General features: G+C 42.3%; 1 protein-coding gene across 9 annotated transcripts in view; it reads left to right on the plus strand.

Annotated features, from left to right (window-relative positions):
• erc2 (ELKS/RAB6-interacting/CAST family member 2) overlaps window positions 1-11,210 on the plus strand; it is a 44,053-nt gene extending 32,843 nt beyond the window's left edge. For 5 of the 9 annotated variants that reach the window (XM_034219002.1, XM_034219008.1, XM_034219006.1 and 2 more), the window contains 8 exons: window positions 862-873; window positions 1,328-1,442; window positions 2,133-2,293; window positions 3,747-3,894; window positions 6,232-6,913; window positions 7,105-7,175; window positions 7,284-7,463; window positions 7,560-11,210. In XM_034219002.1, coding sequence (XP_034074893.1) covers window positions 862-873; window positions 1,328-1,442; window positions 2,133-2,293; window positions 3,747-3,894; window positions 6,232-6,913; window positions 7,105-7,112 — 1,126 coding nt within the window. In that variant the 3' untranslated portion in view covers window positions 7,113-7,175; window positions 7,284-7,463; window positions 7,560-11,210. Of the gene's footprint in view, window positions 1-861; window positions 874-1,327; window positions 1,443-2,132; window positions 2,294-3,746; window positions 3,895-6,231; window positions 6,914-7,104; window positions 7,176-7,244; window positions 7,464-7,559 lie in introns of those variants that run through there. The other 4 variants (XM_034219009.1, XM_034219011.1, XM_034219004.1 and 1 more) reach the window with 3 other exon arrangements.
• The last annotated feature ends 575 nt before the right edge of the window (window positions 11,211-11,785 follow it).

Below are 11,785 nucleotides of genomic sequence, written 5' to 3' on the forward strand. Positions count from 1 at the left end.
AGTGAAAATACACACTGACACACTAACAGACGCACACATTCACGTTTTTGTGTCTTTATGTGGCATTGGTTGTCTGTTGTCTCCTATACAAGATAATTCCATCCAGAGCTGAGGCCTCTTCTTGCTTCCTCAGCTCATTGTATCCACCCATCTCCCCCTTTACCCTCACACCCCTGACAGCCCCTCTCTCTTCTTGTGGTTTTTTCTCTTTGCCAACCTTCCTGCTCTCCTTCCCCTTCACCCTTCCAAGCTTGCTCTAACCGATACAAAGAGAAACAGCCTAGTGACCTGCATGAACAGAGCTGAGTCTCCAAGTCTACACACGTCTGTGAGTGAGGTGCTGTAGTAGGTAGGGTCTGGACTGAACCCTTAATCGTGAAGTGTGTCAGTCCAGTTGGGTCTTTTCTGTCTGAACCTCCCTGCATCCATGACTAATTCTCCCAGTAGCTCACTCCTTCTCCCGGTCTAACCACGGTTGGCTTTCCTTCCTATTGCTCGGCCACTCAGACCTGTCTTCCCTCTTCTTCTTTCGCCCTGCTGACTAGTGCCTGTCTGACTGCATGTCTCCAAGGTTTGGCAGCAGATGCACACGGTGCCGTAATTTCAGAGAAGGTGCATCCTGCATTATCTGTGTCAGGCTGCAGTGCAGTGGCTGTCACAGGCGACTCTGTAATATCCCATGCACAATGAATACACTGTGATCTCCTCGGGGTCCTCTGTACTGTTTTTTGTGGTTGTTTTTTATTTTGTGGATCTAATGTATCTTTTGTTTTGTTTTTTACCTTTCCTTTGTGTGCTCTCGTCTCCTCCACTTGTCGTCTCATATCTTTGTCTTCTACCTCATCCTCTCCCCATCTGCAGTCTAACTCCAAGGTAAGTTATGCCCCTCCCCACATTTCCCACCCATCTCTACCTCGATCCACCCTAACTCTTGTGCTTAATGTGATTCATTTCAGCAATGTCATTTTTACATGAAGCTATGAATTAATCTGTGATACTCATGTCTTGTCGCTGTCCCGGTCATCTTGTGATTGCTACCATTTTTTTTAAACAACATTCATTCAAAATGCACCTGACACGATCATCCATTACGCTTTACTTGTTTTCTTGTCTGTTTTTCATGTTTTTTCTTTTTGTTGTATGATATTTGGGAATATATTGTACCCTACTCACACTACTTACTGTACTTCCTATGCAACACTAATCCCTCAATAATATAATGCATTTTGACATTTTATAGTAAATAAATGTTGCAGCAACTACAGATTGGATCTCCGAAAAGAATGTATAAGCATGGAAATATCCTTAAAGTTTTATGGTTTTACAGACAAGGTGGCAAAGACCAGACCAAGAAGGGTCCAAATGTCAAACTGGGACCACAAGGGGACAAGAAGGGCTTAGGACAAGACCCTCGTAAGGATGGCTCCATGGACCACTTAAAGGTACGGTTAAGAAAGAACACTGTGTATTTACTATGTACTGTATGTAAAAAGAGGGACGTAGTCACCAAGACTTCATCGATTGGTTATTTGACTGCTGTTTTGCAAGCTCCAGTTATGCATTGCATGGCTGTCACTATTTCAGTTTTATGAAACAAGAAGGTGAAGAAAATTCAAATTTAAACACGGAAAAATACACTTTTAGGGACAAAAAGTTACTAAATGTTCTGAGGTGAAATGACACCGTGAATAGGTCAACGTTGTACGACCAGAATACGACAACAACCAACACAGACACCTTTTGTAGTGGCGACCTGTCAAAACAAATGCTGCTTTATCGTCTGTTTTACTATAAGTACGACCATACTTTACAAACTGAAGATCTTTCTGTATTGAACGAGACTTGAAACCGCTTCAAACTTGTTGGGGCCATATGTTTTGAAGTGGTTATAAATCATATCCAAAGTAGGGTCGATTTCTCATAGACTTCGCTATACTGTAATCAGACTTCTTTTTCAAATGGCCTTTTGCTGGATATTGGAGAAATCCAGGTTTAAGGCACTTCCACATTATCTCCCATTTCAGACCCAAAGGTTGCTGCTTGGTATTAACCGATGCTTCAACATGTTTTTAAGGAAACATGCGTCTTCATTTCTATGTGTCACATCTTGTGTGGATTCCTCTGTGATGCAGTTGGAGGAGCTGATGAATACGCTGGAAAGGACGAGGCAGGAGCTGGATTCCACAAAGCAGCGTCTCTCGTCCACACAGCAGTCCCTGCAGGAGCGGGACGGCAACCTCACCAACATGAGACAGGAGCGCAGGAAACAGCTGGAGGAGATCCTGGAGATGAAGTTAGTGCCATCATGACATATTGTCAGCTTCACAAATACATCAAATAATTTTGTGATGGCCACTTCTCTTGTTGTTTTTTCTGGCTAAGGCTTTAATTCATTACTGGTCTGGAATCTCAAATGTTCCATTAAAATAATAATAATTTAAAATACATTAACATACATAAATACAATAATTCCTAGTTTACATTTTAAATCAATTGAGCCTTTTCACTCCTATAGTATAAGTATATCCATTAAGTATCAGATACTAAATAAATAGTAGACAATAGTCCCACATATACAAATAAAATAAACCTCCTAATAACTTTTTCATGGATGAAATTTCCCAACGTTTAGAGTCTTTTTTGTAAACTTTTTTTTTAAGCAGCATCATGTTCATAAGTATTTACTTGCTCTTAAACAGTACCTGACATTAATGTAATTCATTTGATTGATTCGCTTGATCTGAAGTTTCTTTAAAGGACCCATGTCATGGCCATTTCTACTGATCATAATTCCATTGTTGAGGTATACTAAAATAGATTTATACTGTGCAATTTTCCAAACTCACATTGGTTTCTCATACAGCATCTCTGTATAGTATGTGTATTCACTCTCTGTCCTAAACGGCTTGTTGGAGCGTGCCCCTCCCTCCCTGTGAGCCCAGTGTGCTCTGATTGGTCAAGCGACGTGCAGCTGCTCGTGAGGAGCTGCTGTGAGGAGCAGACAGGGCTTCCGTGTCGGCGAAACAAATACAGCAAGAACAAGTGAAACTCATCCTGAGCACACACAAACACTCACAGCCGAAGTAAAAACAATACGTGTGGCTTGATATTGAATAAGAAAAAGGTTTGTAACGCTGTGAGAATGGGTCTGCGGAGAGCATTTCTCCGCGATCCCAACTTAGCAGTCCGAAAAACGTTTACCCATTTAAACAGTCGTGGTCGATACCTTGTTTGTTTTAAACATCATAAATACACAAACAACAATGAATACTTTGGGTTGTGTACCCGAATCTCCCGCTGGTCCAAACAAAGTAGGAACAGCATCGTTCTTCAGTGCCCTACGCTGTACATATCTGGCATGAATCGCTGAAAGGTTTGGGAAGCTTTGTTTCGTGAAAGGCTGGCAGAGGGTGCAGCCATAGCTCTGGGCGTGGCTACTGGGTATCCATACGTAGCGATACCCAGGAAGAAAATGAGAAATCTCCAACGAGGCGTTTTGGGGAGGTCTGTGTTAGAGTTTTACTCGCTACAGGGTGTACTTTGAGGGTTTTTGACTCTGCAGACCGTTTACATGCATAACAACCTTCATAACACACAAGGGGACGGGTAATAACCGGAAAAGCATGACATGGGACCTTTAATTAAGAGTGGATTTGGATGGCTTACCTGTATAACATTTATTTAATGTTCTTTCTAATTCAAAGAATATAAATGCTGATAACAAAACGTTGTTGTTTCTTCTTCAGGCAACAGGCTCTGCTTGCAGCCATCAGTGAGAAAGATGCTAATATTGCACTGCTGGAGCTGTCGACCTCCAATAAAAAGAAGACCCAGGATGAGGTGCTGTCCCTCAAGAGGGAGCGGGACAAACTGATGCACCAGCTCAAGCAACACGTTAGTATTGCAGCATAATGTCAATGAAAACTGTTGGCAACATTAATCAAAATGAAAAAGGCAACTAGACATGTTTTCCATTTAATCTACAGGGGGGTAGTGCACATGCATGGCCACTGATCCTCTTTGCTTGTTCAGTATGTCTCATTTTGCTGTATGAGTCAAATCTATTGTTACTGTGCAAGTCAAATCTCAAGTAATTCCATCCAAGTCCAACTCAAGTAACAAGTTTTCATTTGCAAGTCATTTGGGAGTTTTATCTGGCCATTAACATGCCATTTCATTTGAGCTTTGATAGTTTCCTATCAAAGCTGTGTTCATTTCCATAGCTGAGGTCAAATCCATTCAGTGCATAGGCCTAGTGATGTTAAATTCAAGGTGTGTTTACCAGGTCCAAACTTCAGTCTTAAATGTTTTTGCTTTCAAGCCTCAAGGCATGTCAGGTCTTCAAGGAGTCAAGTCTCAAGTAAGTAAAGTCTTGCAGCAGTTAAGTCCAAGTCTAATCTTAATCTTTGACTTGAGTCTCACTCGAAGTCTTAGATCTAAAGGAGGATAGGTCCCCAGCTGACCCAGAAAGCGACGCAGGTTCTGGTCCAGGCTCTCGTCATCTCACGCCTAGACTACTGCAACTCCCTCCTGGCTGGTCTACCTGCATGTGCCATCCGACCTCTGCAGCTCATCCAGAATGCAGCGGCTCGTCTGGTCTTCAACCTTCCTAAATTTTCCCACACCACGCCGCTCCTCCGCTCCCTTCACTGGCTTCCGGTAACTGCTAGAATCCACTTCAAGACAATGGTACTTGCGTACCATGCTGCGAATGGATCTGGCCCTTCCTACATCCAGGACATGGTTAAACCGTACACCCCAGCACGTGCACTCCGCTCTGCATCAACAAAACGGCTCGCTGCACCCTCGCTGCGAAGGGGACCCAAGTTCCCATCAGCAAAAACACGTGGGTTTGCTATCCTGGCTCCAAAATGGTGGAATGAGCTCCCCATTGACATCAGGACAGCAGATAGCTTACACACCTTCCGGCGCAGACTGAAAACTCATCTCTTTCGACTCCACTTCGAGCGATAGAATTACTAACAAAGCACTTATATACTAATAAAGGACTGGCTTACCTAAAGCCAGTTGAGTAGCACTTGAAATGTTTTTGCTCTATGAAACCTGATGTACTTATATGATTCTGTTTTCTTCAAGTTTGTATTTTGTTGGTCGAACGCACTTATTGTAAGTCGCTTTGGATAAAAGCGTCAGCTAAATGTAATGTAATGTAATGTAATGTAATGTAATGTAAAGGTCTAGTATGATTTATACACCAGAAATTCAGGCAGCAACATTACGGCCTCTTAATGTCTCTGTAAGTGGCCCTTTATTGCCATGATGTATTAATTAAAAAATAATGACGGTTAGACCTCTGTTTATTGTGATGTATGCTGCTTATTGTCAGTGAACTTCAACATGTTTTCAACCTGACTCATGAGCAGCTCTTCTTGTAGTTTATGTACAGTAAATAACACTAAAGTATGTACACAAATGATTATCACTAATCATAATGATGTAGAGAGAATGCAGTGAAACAGCATGATTAAAGACAAATTGTGGTTATAGTGTACATAGTCCCATGTCAACAAGGACTGACACTTAAAAGACCAGTTCAACATTTTGTAAAATATGTTATACGGTAAATATTAGTATGGAATGACTGCAGTCCCCAGGAAAACAGCTGAGAGTAAGGAAGTCACTGAACCCAACCCAGAAAGAGATTTAGCATAAAACTCACCTTGAACCACATCTTTGTAATGATGTATAGTAACACGTTAGTTAGTGAGCTGGGAGTGAATTTTGATGCTTTTGGACTTTTCTCGAGCTGTTTATCTTAATGCTCAGTTGGCAAGTGACTTTAGATCCGTATTTAGTGTACAGTGGTAGTGATCTACTGTAGGTATTTAACAATTTAGATTGTTCCTGTATTTTTTAAACCAAATCACAGTATAGTTCAAAAATGAATACAGAGATAAATCAACTTCAGTCTGAGAATAAAAGAAACACATACGCCTCAGTGTTGTTTGCATGGTTATTGCACTGGATTGTAAAACATTGTTTTTTTCACGCTTACCCTGTTGCTGCTTTGAACAACTGAATTTCCCCTCGGGGATTAATAAAGGTTCATCTTATCTTATCTTATCTTATCTTATTGTAGGTGTTCCTTGTTTTTATGTCAACCCAAATGTACTAAATGCTGTGTATTGTCCAGTCATTAACTCATTTGATGTTCATTGTGAGGGAATACTGTTCAGATCAGCATGCACTAACAGTCCTCTCTTTCTGCAGACACAAAGCCGGATGAAGCTGATTGCCGACAACTACGAAGACGAACAATATCATCCCCACGCTCCTCACCACCCCCAGCCTCAGCCTACCCATGCTCAGCCTCCCCATGCTCAGCCTCAGCCCCAGCCTCAGCCTCAGTACCCCCACCCTCCCCACGCTCCCCATGCTCCGCACGCTCCCCACCCTGCCCACCCTCCCCACGCTCCTCACGCTCCTCACGCCCAGCAGACTCCATATCCCAACACCATGCATCCGCAACACCCGCAGGCCCCCCCAACAGCACCCACACCCACAGCAGGCACAACCCCAATACCCTCACCCCCAGCAGCACCCCAATCAGCACCCCCAGCAGCACCCCAATCAGCATCCCAATCAGCACCCACAGCAGCACACCCAGCAGCACCCCCCACCACCTCCTCAGCACCAACAGCACCCACGACCCCCACAGCCCCAACACCCTCACCAACAGCACCCTCCCCAGCACCCACACGGACATCCTCCTCCCCAGCACCCTCACCCGCAGCACCCACACGGCCCTCCCCAACAAGGACCCCAACATCCACATCCCCAGCACCCCCAGCACCCGCATCACGGCCAACATCCACGTCACCCATCGCCCCATCATCGTGGAGGGCCGGCCCGAGGACCCCCACATGCTGGTCACCGCCCTGCCCAGGACCAGGTGAGAGGCCATTTGTTTTGTAGTTTTAAGTTAAAACAGTACTACAACTACTCCTAGACGTTTATAACATATTTTCTTTCTCACACTGCCTGCTGTTACAGAGAGGTTATTTGTTCAACTGTAACTCTGGTTTCTGTCTACTTCCTCCTCTTATGCAAATCCCTGCTGCTTGTGTGAAATGCTACCATTAGCAGGATGACGACGAGGGCATTTGGGCATAATCCTTGCTGTGACAACCAAAGCTCTAATATTGTTTTGAGGGGTGAGATATGTTTAAGATGTTATAACTTTATGATTCTCATTTTCTTCATGCTTTATAACTTTATAACAGCTGCATGACGCCTTGATTTTTGTAATCTCTCACATTCAGATGATTCAGTCACTACTGGAGTAGCACAGCCACGCCACGATGTTGAAACACTACCCGACCAAACATGTATTACCTTCACTCAGTCGACACTCAGCAATGGGACTTTTGTTTATTTTCTCTGGGGACGAGGAGGGGGCACTCAGGTGTGCAGGTCAGGCGGGGAGACTGACAGATGATCAGGTAATTTCCAACACATAATGTACAATGACACACACACAATGAATCTAATCAAAATAAATGTACAAACTTACTCTATTTAGTTTTTCTCTGCTCAAGGTGACCTGGGACCTCTTCTCTGTGTGAAACAGGAGCAGCCGTCCTCTTCTTCCTCTGTACAGAAACACAGATGCAGGACTACATTAAAATGATGTTGATACCCATAGAGACAGATGTGCCCTGTCAGATTCTTGCTTGAACATGGCATGTGATCAACATGGCAGCCCTACGTCTCACAGAGGTCACCTCACCTGTCTGTCACCTGCTGATCACTACACCTCTTCAGGCCAACAACGCCCTCTCCATCCACCCAGCAGAGATCTCATGACTGCCTGCCAGAGCCCAGTATTTGTTCCTCATCCTCCTCCCTGCGATGGATCAAGATCCTGGTCTTCTTGCTGTCTGTTTCTCCTACCCACTGATCCCTCTGGCTGGCTTCCCCACCTGACTCTGTTCTGGTTTCTTGATCCTCACTGCCCTGCTGACCCACCTGGTGACATCTGACCCCTCGACCTGGCTGTCATCACCCTCATGACTATTTTGTAGTTTTAATCATTTGATCGTGTCGATGAGCTAATTTACCCTTTGTGGCACACAGTGACCTCTTTTTTACCTTTATACATGCCAACACACAACACATCTGTTTAGAGGCACTTGCTTTTTCCACACACCAGATTAGATCGTTTTCTGTTTTAATTTCTTGTTGGTAAAAGGGAGAGCTTAAAGCTTGCTGATAGTATGCCTTTAGCCTTGCCTGCAGTGGTGGGGTTCCCTTGGCTACTGAAGCAGGGCCTTCCAGCTCATGGGCTTGTTATAGCCTCAAGGCTGTGGGTGCTATCAATGTTTCTCTTCATCTTACCTCATTTTAATCAAAAGTAGTCAACAAAAGAATCAATCTATGCAGAAGTCAATGTAGAGTGAATGCATTTTTATTCCCACATCCTTGCTCAAATTTATCACCAAAAGTGTAATCAACCATCCAATCAGAGCGGCCAAGAGAGGGTTAAAAAAATAAATATCATAAGTCATTTTACCTTTCCTTTCTGATACTATGCACCTATGCACCTCCTCCGTGTTGCAGGAATTTTTACTAATGGTGCTTCTGCTGGTGCTCAAACTAAATGGTGTCAGAAGACCTGGTCAAGAGCATCTTTTAGTCCTTTTACAGTAGAGGGACTTGATCCCAAAACGGGCTTCACAAACAACTGTAAGACTGCTTTGTACATACGTCTTGACCTTATGAACAACAATTACTTCAAGACCCACACAGAGGTGATGGTATGAAGAGTGCTACTATAAATACAGTATAGACTATAAGGTGGAGGTTCAATCGATGTTTTCCCCGCAGGTCTGGCTGTACCATTGACACCCCATCTCTGACTACAGTATGGTCCTGCTCCCCTCTCCGGTGTGACCACCCCAAACATAGTGACCTGTTTTCTCCTTCTCAACAAGGTGGCCTGTGCCTCGTAAAAACTGTACACAATATATATGATAGATATTCATATATATTATACATATAGAGAGAAATCTATAGTGTGTCTATATGTGGTCAGAAAATCGTTTCAAACTGACAAGATATATATGTTTTTTTCTTCATGGTTATTTTTCTAACTGGCTGGAGGTCAGTGAGATGTCTTTAGAGTGTTGAGTGGTGTGATTTTCCTCTGATTTGTACATTGTGAGAAAACCCTTCAGCAACAAGAAACATTCCCTGTCTGAAAACAGGACAGCCCAAAAAGAAAAAAAATATAAGAGCTTTAGAGCAGTTTGAGGAATAGAAGTATATCCAAATCTATTTAGAAGTGTATAAAATATGACATTATTACATTCCTTCCTTATGAAAACATTTAGTTGAACATCACTTGGCTTGTGGTGACAACTTCGAACAAAAAAAAGACTGAATTTTGCAGCTCACATCAGTAGCAATGAGATTATGGCTGCTGGACTAAAGCAGTCAGAAACTTGCACTTGTGAGTGATGACTATCACGTTTAACATCCAAGTAGAGGTTCGAGTGACTCTGTCGGGATGCATTTCTTTCGCGTGTTTGTCGTCGTTGTCGTCTTGTAAACAGAAGTGGTGACATACGTGACTGTGACAGCTGATCAAGTAGAAAAAACAACTCGCATTATATAGTGAAAATTGAATTAGACTGTTACAATCCCCTACTTCCTCTCCCTCCCTTCATGGTGCCTGTGTCTCCTTTATATGGCCAAGTGTTGATTGTTGTATGTAAATGTCTTTCCATCTACCCATCTTCCAAAAAGTATGTGTCCGCTTCACCTATGAACCTACACACATCCTGTCACTGACCAAGAATCCATTGATGTGTGAAACTTTCGTGGTTGTGTTTACAAATGTTAAAAGAAAGGTCCTGATTTGGAATTTTCTTTTTATGGGAAGGCAATGCAAACAGACAGGAGCAAAAATCCTCTCAATCCACCATCGGGGGGCCGAGTGCAATTCCCCGACTTTCAGGTCCTTATCTTTTGAATACTTGAAGTAGGGGGTTCTCCTAATACCATATATGATTTACATGGTAGAACACATGAAACATTTTAATTGTGCGCATGCATGCTGAATTTTACATAACGTGCCAACTGAAAGCGACGACGTAAGGATAATCTCCTGTTCTCTATGCAGAGCGATTTCTCAACTGTTGTGTCAAATAAAAAAATGGTAGGAGACACAGAGGCTTAGAGGCTGGGGCTTGTTCCCTGGGTTTAAACGAAAGACTAATCCTGGGTGTGAAAAACGAACATCGCACTCAGTGTGAGGTGGAGTCAAGAAGTCAAGTCTGTGGCTGGAGGCAGCCGTGTAGAAAAATACTTGAAAGGCCTGTAGGTTCACCAGTTATTTTCAAAAGGCCTTTGAGAAAAAAGTATGAAAAGCCTAACATTTTCACTTTATCGTTGTATACAGGTTGTTTTTCTGTAACTGTATGTTGCTGAAAACTTTGGATTAAACAAATCACTGTGACCAATGCCAGAAACATTTTTTTGTTTTGACAGAACAAAAATTGTTTACATTTTTATTCTTCATTTTTTGTATTTAAGTTAACTTAATTTTGTCTATGGTTTAAGCTTATAAAATATGCCAGTTTGAGACTGTACTATTTGTATAAGTAAATGTTTTGAGCTGTAAAGTAAAGATCTAGGAACACGTTAAATGTGAGTGTCCAGCATGCTGAATGATTACTTGTGTGAACGTGAGCTAGCCTCCCATGATGCATCATTCCTCATTCATTACTTGCATCTGCATCGTGACGGTGTGATGTTGTGTTTGAGAGTGATGTGTGTCTCACTTACTGTGTCCCCTTAGTAGACAGCCTGTGCAGTTTTGTGAGAGTGCAGCATGATTTTGGAGTTGCTTGTGTAAATGTATTCAGAATAGAGAAAGGAGTGATAGTGAGTGTGTGTGCACATAGCTGCTTTCATGGATGTGGGTGTGTGTGTCATGAATGCATAAGAGAAAAATCTATTTAAAAAACTTTATCAGAGGAAGTCCATGGAGAAAAAAGAGAGAGACTGAGTCAAAGTTTTGAATGAAGCATGGATACTCTGTGATGTTTTCTGCTTCTTTTTTTAACCCTCTGAGGCTATCCTCAGCTCCCCAGTTTGCTATTGTATGTGATGTATAACAGAATACTACTATTGAGTGTTGGCCAGCTTGTTTATATCCATCAAATAAAGGTGACTTTCTTTCTGTCTCTGTTGGCATTTTTCTACTCCAGGGATGCAAACTCATCAGGTATGAAAAAGGTGACAAGGATCCGAGCCCCCCGACCCCACGGAATTTCGGCTTTAAAATGAGGAATAACAGGATTTTAGCAGTCAGAACAACTAAAGCAGCAGTTAATAATAACGCCAAAGAGTCCCATCTAATAGAAATATATAAAAGCATTTATTTTAATTGTGTAGCAGTCAGTTTATAATTTTGGCAGCACTGTTGAGCATTTTGAAAATGTATTTTCATGCCTCTGTGCAAGGCTTAGTCTTTGTATCTGTATAGCCACTGGTGTAAAGTAACTAAGTTCATAAACTCAACAAGTACTATACGTGGGTACAATTTTGAGATACTTGTACTTTATTTAAGTATTTCAATGTTTTGCTACTTTGTTCTTCTTCTCCACTACAGTTCAGAGGTAAATGGTGTACTTTTACTCCACTACATTTATGTAATACCTTTAGTTACTTTACAGACATGGATTAATGATGTGAAATATAATCAAGTCTTAAATCAGACTTTAGTTCCACCTGGAGTAAATTCACAAGCTACCCTGCA

The sequence above is a fragment of the Gymnodraco acuticeps genome, unplaced genomic scaffold (assembly GCF_902827175.1).
Source record: "Gymnodraco acuticeps unplaced genomic scaffold, fGymAcu1.1, whole genome shotgun sequence".
NCBI lineage: Eukaryota > Metazoa > Chordata > Actinopteri > Perciformes > Bathydraconidae > Gymnodraco > Gymnodraco acuticeps.